The sequence below is a fragment of the Lathyrus oleraceus genome, chromosome 3, assembly GCF_024323335.1.
Source record: "Lathyrus oleraceus cultivar Zhongwan6 chromosome 3, CAAS_Psat_ZW6_1.0, whole genome shotgun sequence".
Classification (NCBI taxonomy): Eukaryota; Viridiplantae; Streptophyta; class Magnoliopsida; order Fabales; family Fabaceae; genus Lathyrus; species Lathyrus oleraceus.
In genome coordinates this window covers 286,516,130-286,524,426 of record NC_066581.1, presented here as the reverse complement: position 1 = coordinate 286,524,426, position 8,297 = coordinate 286,516,130, and the positions used below count along the sequence as shown (strand labels likewise).

Genomic DNA, 8,297 nt, shown 5'->3' with positions numbered 1-8,297 from the left:
ATGAGCCTACACTTGATGAAGGTCCAGAACCTGGTTCCAGATGGACGATGGTGTTTGATGGCGCTGTTAATCAATATGGGAATGGAATTGGGGCAGTGATCATTACTCCTCAAGGTTCGCACATTCCGTTTACAGCAAAGCTAACTTTCAAATGCACGAATAATATGGCGGAGTATGAAGCCTGTATCATGGGACTTGAAGAATGCATTGATTTGAGAATCAAGTATCTTGATGTCTACGGTGATTCGGCCCTGGTAATCAATCAGATCAAGGGTGAATGGGAGACGAATCAACCAGGTCTCATCCCATACAGAGATTACGCAAGAAGGATTTCAACATTCTTTACAGAAGTTGAATTTTATCACATTCCTCGAGAGGATAATCGGATGGCAGATGCTCTTGCTACGCTTGCTTCCATGATTGTAGTCAGATGGTGGAATGATGTCCCCAATATTACTGTGATGCGCTTGGATAGACCAGCTCACATATTTGCAATCGAAGAAGTGAAAGATGACAAGCCTTGGTATTTTGATATCAAGAATTTCCTCCAGAACCAGGTCTACCCGCCTGGGGCATCTGTGAAAGATAGGAAAACTTTGAGAAGGTTGTCAGGCAGTTTCTACCTCAGTGGTGAAGTGCTGTATAAGAGAAATTTCGATATGGTTTTGCTCAGATGCGTGGATAGACACGAAGCAAACCTGTTGATGACTGAGGTCCATGAGGGTTCATTTGGTACTCATTCCAATGGACATGCCATGGCTAAGAAGATGTTGAGAGCAGGCTACTATTGGCTGACAATGAAGTCTGACTGTTGCAAGTATGTGAAGAAATGTCACAAGTGTCAAATTTATGCGGATAAGATTCATATTCCTCCGACACTTCTGAATGTGATTTCATCACCATGGCCTTTCTCTATGTGGGGAATCGACATGATTGGCATGATTGAGCCGAAAGCGTCCAACGGACACCGGTTTATTCTCGTAGCAATTGATTACTTCACCAAATGGGTTGAAGCTGCTTCGTACGCGAATGTAACCAGGCAGGTGGTTGTGAAGTTTATCAAGAACCAGCTGATTTGCCGTTATGGTGTACCAGAGAGGATCATTACTGATAATGGATCTAATCTGAATAATAAGATGATGGATGAGTTGTGCGCTGAATTCAAGATTGAACACCATAATTCCTCTCCCTACAGACCTAAGATGAATGGGGCTGTTGAAGCTGCTAATAAGAATATCAAGAGGATTATCCAGAAGATGACTGTCACGTACAAAGATTGGCATGAGATGCTGCCATTTGCTTTGCATGGATATCGTACGTCTGTACGCACTTCAACAGGGGCAACCCCTTTCTCTCTTGTTTATGGCATGGAAGCTGTTCTCCCAGTAGAGGTGGAGATCCCATCAATGAGAGTCTTGATGGAAGCCAAGTTGACTGATGCTGAATGGGTTCAGAGTCGTTATGACCAATTGAATTTGATTGAAGAGAAGCGGTTAACTGCCATGTGTCATGGTCAGTTATATCAGCAGAGAATGAAGAAAGCATTCGATAAGAAGGTCAAGCCTCGTGTGTTCCGAGAAGGTGACCTCGTGCTCAAGAAAGTTTTGTCTTTCGCGCCCGATTCCAGGGGCAAGTGGACTCCAAACTACGAGGGTCCATATGTTGTTAAGAGAGCCTTTTCAGGCGGTGCTTTGATGCTTACAACAATGGATGGGGAGGATTTCACTCGTCCTGTGAATTCAGATGCAGTCAAGAAATACTTTGCCTAGAAAAAAGTATATGCAAAAAAAAAAAACAGAATTGCTCGCTAAGTTGAAAACCCGAAAGGGCGGCTTAGGCAAAAATGAGCGTCTCGGTGGAGAACCCGCAAGGGTAATCCAGGCAAAAATTAGAGACTTGAAAAAAAAGAATATTTGCATCCCGCTAGATTGAGTACCTCACCCTGGGGCAATCTAGGCAAAAATTAGGGATTTTGGCAAGTAACTGCATCCTGACAAGACTTTCTGTTCTACAGTTGTCATTTCGTCAGAGGATTCTCGATTCGTCGTCAAACTGAAGCTTCGAATACATCGAGATTCAAATTGGTAGAGAAAGGATCATTATGTTCAATGTAGCCCTCTTCCAATATATATCACTGATTTCAAATTTGTACAGATCTATGGAGTCTTGCCATTTGCAGGCTACCATTCCATCAAATCAATTTGAGCTTTTTATCCAATTATTTGCACTCTTATTTGTTTCAATTCAACAAATGTTTTACATGTTTTTAATTGATAAAATATCATTGTTTTTAAACAAATCAAATTTTTCAAAATTGTAGTTTTAAACAAAGTGAATATTCACAATGGTGAAAGGATACTTAAGAATTTCTCAGTGCTCTCCCGAGGGTGGCATGATCTCCAACAGGTAAGACATTTGGTTCATATTCCTGGTTTGGTTGTATCTTCTTTCTTCAGATCGCGTGATGGGGTTGTTCCCCAGCGTAGTTGCAAGCAAAGTGTTGTTGAAGACTCAGTTCTCTCCAGCAGCAGTTTTCCCCAGTAGAGTTGCTTATGCAGTTGGATTCTACTTGGATGATGTTATTCTCCTTCAGTGGGTTGTTCCCCGGAGTTGTTTGGAGTTGCAAAGCTCTTTGTTTCTCAGTTGATGCTGAGATCCCCTGTGGATCTTCGAGATTTTCTCTTGTTCCCCGACGGATTCGTCTTGGTGGCTGTTTTTCCCGTTGTGACTTTCTGTACCCTGGTTGGGTTATTTGCTGATGCATTATTCAGAGATTTGGTGTTTCCTGATATCTCTAATCCTCTGCTCCTCCAGCAGTACCCGCAGATTTTTGCTTTATAGCATAAGAGATCTCCGCAGATTGGCTTTCCAGTTGGTTGTTCCCCTGGAAGTATAATATCGGGCGTTTGTTTCCTGGACCTGTTTGTGTTAGATATGTCTGTTTTGTCAGCATTCATCAAACATAAATTACGCATAGTCATGCATATTCATAAACATTCAGATATTCATGTTGCATTTCTCGCTGTCGCAACCCGAAAAATACGGTATGCGAAAAAAACAACCGGCGAAAGAAAATGACAGAAGAGTCGCCACCGTGCGTTATTTATCCCAAGGGAGGGAAAGGAAACGCTCGAAGTAAACCTGGAGAAAGGAAAGGAAAAGACAAGGTCTCGCAACCAAATCTTGGGTTCGGGAGTCGATTATGCGAAGGGAAGGTATTAGCACCCCTACGCATCCGTAGTACTCTACGGGATCCACTCTTGTTGTTTCTTGTCTAAAGGGTGTATGTTTATCTAATGTACTATTTACTAAAAGAAGGGGTCAAAGAAAAATGACTCGCACGGATGTCGCATCCACTGCATACGTATCTCATCTGAATATGAGAATCAGAGTCTTCGTAGCTCGGCTACCTATGGGTTAAGGATAAGTGTGCTCGCTAAGACATTGCGTCTTATGCCTACGTATCTCATCGGGAATGAGAATCAGAGCAAAACGTAGTTCAGCTAACTACGGGAACAAGGGTCTCGATTGCAACTAGGGCAAGAGAAAGGGAAAGTCTCGATCGCAACGAGGGCGAGAGAAAGGATCGCAACGAGGGCGAAAGAAAACAAGGATTAGTTGTTAGTCAAACTCGGCAAGACATCGCATCTTGTGCCTACGTATCTCATCTGAACATGAGAATCAGAGTTGCCGTAGTTTGGCTCACGCACGCCAAACAAAACAAGACACCTACACACAAAAGGGTGGCAAACATGGAGCCTGACTGCCAATCACTGGACTTACATCAGCATCCGAACCAAAACACACACAAAAGGGTAAACGTGGAGCCCGACTGCCAATCACTGGACTTACATCAGCATCCGAACCCAAAACACACACAAAAGGGTAAACGTGGAGCCCGACTGCCAATCACTGGACTTACATCAGCATCCGAACCCAAAACACACACAAACGGGTAAACGTGGAGCCCGACTGCCAATCACTGGACTTACATCAGCATCCGAACCAAACACACACAAAGGGGCAAACGTGGAGCCCGACTGCCAATCACTGGACTTATATCAGCATCCGAACCAAACATACCCACACTGGAACCCGAATGCCACTCGATGGACTTACATCAACTTCCAAGCACACAACAAGAACAACAAACAACAGATTGCCAAGGAGTCGGGAACTCGAGCCTAGCAATTGTCAAACAAACACACACAAAAAGGAAAAGAAAGGTGCCCGGAGTGGTCTCGCACGACCACCTGCCTACATACCTCGTCTGGAACAAGGATCAGGGCGATGTAGTTCCCCTGGTGGGGTTGCCATCTGAATATGGACTTAGAAAAGGAGGACACCAGTTGTGTCAAAAGAGAGTGGGCAATGTGTTCACATCCTAGCAGTAGGTGTCGCAGCTCGCTGAATCGAGTCTTAGGCAGTTACCTCTTTGCAATAGAACGGACTACATGCCACAGGATCGGAGACGCTCGGAAAAGTCTAGAAGTGGGGGAAGCTCTGCCCTAGTGTTGTCATGCAATATGTACTTAAGTGTTTAGGATTTACAAATGGGAATATCTACCTAAGGTTAGCATGCAAAGAATATGGGAATTCTACCTATGTTATCATACAAAGGGTTCTATCTAATGGGTGCTACCTAATCGGATTAAGAATCGACGAAAGGAGCGAGGAGAAGTGTTAGGGATAAAGGTAGATGGCGATGCATGAGGCAATCGACTTACAAGGTTGATGGCGATGCATAAAGCAATCGACTTACAAAAGGGTGGATGAATATGTGCTGGTTCTGTTAGGTTTTGAAAAATGATTACTCGACGTTGGATCGAGGTTTTGGTCTTGTTTTGAAATGGTTATCGGGTGTTTATTTTATTTCTTGTATTAACAGATGAATAAAGAATGAAAGAATATTATACATTTCATGGGAGGGGGATACATTTGTTATGAATGGGGGTTGTCATGGCAATCAAAACAATATAAATATATGCCTCATACACCATACAAGTAGGCCACAATCAAACAATAAGATATTTAAACAAGTACATGATCAAATCAAATAATCAAAGAAACGAAATGAATGAGCATTAAACAATGTATGAGTGTAAGTGCGAAGGAACCGGCCCATTGTAAGAAAGCCCAAGAGTAAGCTATGTGAGGTCGATAGCGATGCTTAAAAAGCAATCGACTTACAAGGGTGTAAAAAGTGGGCTCGATATTAAACCGAGAAAAGCATGATTTTTATAGTTTGAAAAAATGGTTTTTGAACTATGCATTTACTAACAAATGAAATTATAATAGACATAAAAAAGATATTAACAAAATACTAAAAGAATAAAAAATGCTAAAAGAGAAATAATATAACTAAGAGAAATAAAAATGCCAAAAAAAAAGCCACACATGAGTGTTGAACCCACCCCACTCAAGAATATGCACACTGCCCTTCTCCATCAGACCACTCAGGGTTATTTGCTATTGAGATACTACACTAAATATATGAACCGGGCTAAAATATAAAAAGATTTAAGAACAAGATAAACATTTTTTATGGTTTTTGTATTAAAAACAAATTAAATTAAATAATAAAAGAAAAATTAAAAAAAGGAAAAAAAGAAAATGATTCATCGCCATCGTCCTCAACCTCATGAACCCCCTCAAGCTCAGAGAATTCTCTCCCTCTCAACGTAGCCGCTTCCGTCTCTCTCGATTTCACTCACACCCAAAACCCCTTAATCGCATTTCAGCAAAGTCTCTATCAACAAACACACGAAAATGATAAAAGGAAAAAGGAAGAATTCTCACAAAGTGCCACGGCGGCGATGAAAGGCGTGAAGAAGTTGGCCTCCCAATCCAGGTATTCGATTTTGGGACTTTAGGGTTTCGGTTGAGATTTTCGCCTCCAGCTCTCTGTTGTTCTCCCTAGGGTTTTGTTGTTCTCTTTTACTGATTCTACCTTGCTCTTTATACTTCTGTGAATTAGGGTTACAAATTGGTGCCCTTGTGTTCAAAAGTAACTCTGCAAAGCACTTTGGATGCTCAGAAATTGAATTGCCCTATCCATGTTAGATTCAAGAAAAGGTATTCTTCACAAACTTTCCTCTCTGCTTTGACCTCATACCAATTTGGGATGTTTTTGGACTTTGCCCTCTGACTGTTGGTTAATGATTTTGCACTTTGGATTTTGCAATTTGACTGATTAATGTGTCCCCTTTTTTACCGCAGTAAAAAAAATGGTGAGCTTGGTTTGCTGCAATCTTATTCATGTTTGGTAGGTTGTGGACATGTCTTAATTTTGATGTGCATTATGTAGCCATACTAATTTTGAACTTATGCATTGTTTTGGCATGGTTTCACAGGTTCATCACTGGTTATTCAAGGATCGAAATGGAACATGGAAGGTTACGGTTAAAACACGGATTGGATTTCATGGGGATGTCTGTAATACATTGGCTGACTTAAAGTAGTTTCGGTTCAATTGTCGCGTACAAATACGTCAATATGGCCTCTCCCAGTTGGTTTATTGCTCCAGCAGGAAGTTGAAGCAAGCATACTCATCACGGCATCCATGCCGCATACAATCTGCACAAACAATCCACATACGTAAACTTCAGCATACCCTGCATAATTCTCTCCAGTGGGACACCAACAAGTTCAAACAGTGAGAACTTCGGCGCCGGTTAAAACAAAGACAACAATGCATAAACCAGTCCCCATACATTCCAACTGTAACTTATCTGATTGTTTGGCCATTGGCCAAGACAATCCAAATCCTCACACTGTCTATGGATTACCAAACGGAAGAAATTGAGGTAATGGCAGTTGGTTGTCCACTTGTAGCCCACACATTTTGAGTTTGAATCTACTGATTCCGGATCCCGAACCGGTTGAATATGCCAGAACAAGATTCTGAACAGACAGGTACAAAATTTCCTCTGGTGTATGATCAACAATAGACACCCCAAACTCAGCAAGATCAACATTGATGTGAAACTCAAAGTCCGTATCTGACATTAGCTGTTGCTTTTGAGAATCATTCACTGATGATGAATGTCTTCGGCTCATAACTCCTATAGGTTCAGTTTCAGGCATCCAATCACTGATCCTAACAACATTGGTTTTTTCTTCCTTTACAATTGTAACACGCAACGCTCTGGTTGGTCCTTCTGCTACATGGACAGGCGTGTGATCAGAAATTTCATCGATATCGTACTTCAGTGATTTCATTTGGTCAGTACCATCTACCAAGAGTTCCAACAAACATCTCCTACCAAGATCTTCCCACAGAAAAGAAGCAGCAGAGTTTGGAAGCAGCAGTTGCCAGGAATCACCGATACCATCAGCTTGACGAAAACGAATGGGTAGGAACATCGAACGATTTTCACCTCTGTAAGGACTTGACAATGAATTCAGACGAAAAACCACTTCAAATCGTGATCTCTTAGCACCACTTCTTACTGCAACCCTTAATTGCATTGTTTCATCTCCAACATCTTTTTCCAAACTAATGTGCATTATACCTTCATAACCTACACAGAATGGTGTACTCTATTTGTAGCCATCTATCCGTAACTTCAAAAGTTCAACTTTAGCTGACGACTGCCACTCAAATGGTTTTGGAGGATCAGTGGGATGTATCCATACGACAGACTGAGTATCAGATTGCTGTAGGCAGAGACTACATCCAACCCTATTGATGAACATTGTGTGTGGCTGGAACTGAACCACCTTTGTTCTGTCTGAAGTCATTTTCAACAATGCTGAAAGCTTGTAGTAAGATCTAAAAAGAAGAGGTTGTTGGTTTGGTGTACAATGTGTTCGTCGGTTTTGCAGGCTGTTGATGCTTGGCGGCAGGACCAAGGCTTTGTAGGAATTTGTTGACAGGATATTGTAACAGCAGGTATAGGAGAAGGAACCGTTACGGGCATTGCAGCTGGATTTGTAGGGGAAATCGTGACAGGATTCCATGATGGTTATTGGGTTATTGGTTTGATAGATTTGGTATCAACTTGATACAGGTTTTACATGGTTGCAGCAGGCTGTATTATATTTGGTTCATGGCATTACAACAAGTGTGTTACAGGTATGTTGTTGCTTTGGCTCTAGTTCTGAATTCAACTTTTGAAAATCTGGATGTCCGAAACTCTTGGGAAATTTTAATGAATGGCTTTGGTATTGCAGGGTGCTGCTATGCCGACACGAATTGGCGGCTGACTTCAACTTTTACCTCACCGTTCCGCTTCTGTTTCGATAGGTAATGACCGTAACCTTCAGCTCATGCACCGTAAATCTTACTCGGCTGT

The 8,297-nt window shown here is 41.9% G+C and overlaps 1 protein-coding gene across 1 annotated transcript; it reads right to left on the bottom strand.

Annotated features, from left to right (window-relative positions):
* Nucleotides 1–6,389: 6,389 nt before the first annotated feature.
* LOC127127092 (uncharacterized) lies at nucleotides 6,390–7,521 on the bottom strand. The gene is made up of 2 exons (XM_051056209.1): nucleotides 6,789–7,521; nucleotides 6,390–6,576 (listed from the first exon to the last, which is right to left on the bottom strand). The coding sequence occupies exons 1-2, from the start codon at nucleotides 7,507–7,509 to the stop codon at nucleotides 6,515–6,517; spliced, it is 783 nt and encodes a 260-aa protein (XP_050912166.1). The 5' UTR covers nucleotides 7,510–7,521; the 3' UTR covers nucleotides 6,390–6,514.
* Nucleotides 7,522–8,297: the final 776 nt, after the last annotated feature.

Bases quoted from the DNA above. Each gene is read 5' to 3' on its own strand.
- LOC127127092 (XM_051056209.1), bottom strand. From the start codon at position 7,509: ATGCACATTAGTTTGGAAAAAGATGTTGGAGATGAAACAATGCAATTA. The intron at 6,577-6,788 runs GTAATCCATAGA...TTGTTTGTGCAG, and splicing joins ACCTCAATTTCTTCCGTTTG to ATTGTATGCGGCATGGATGC.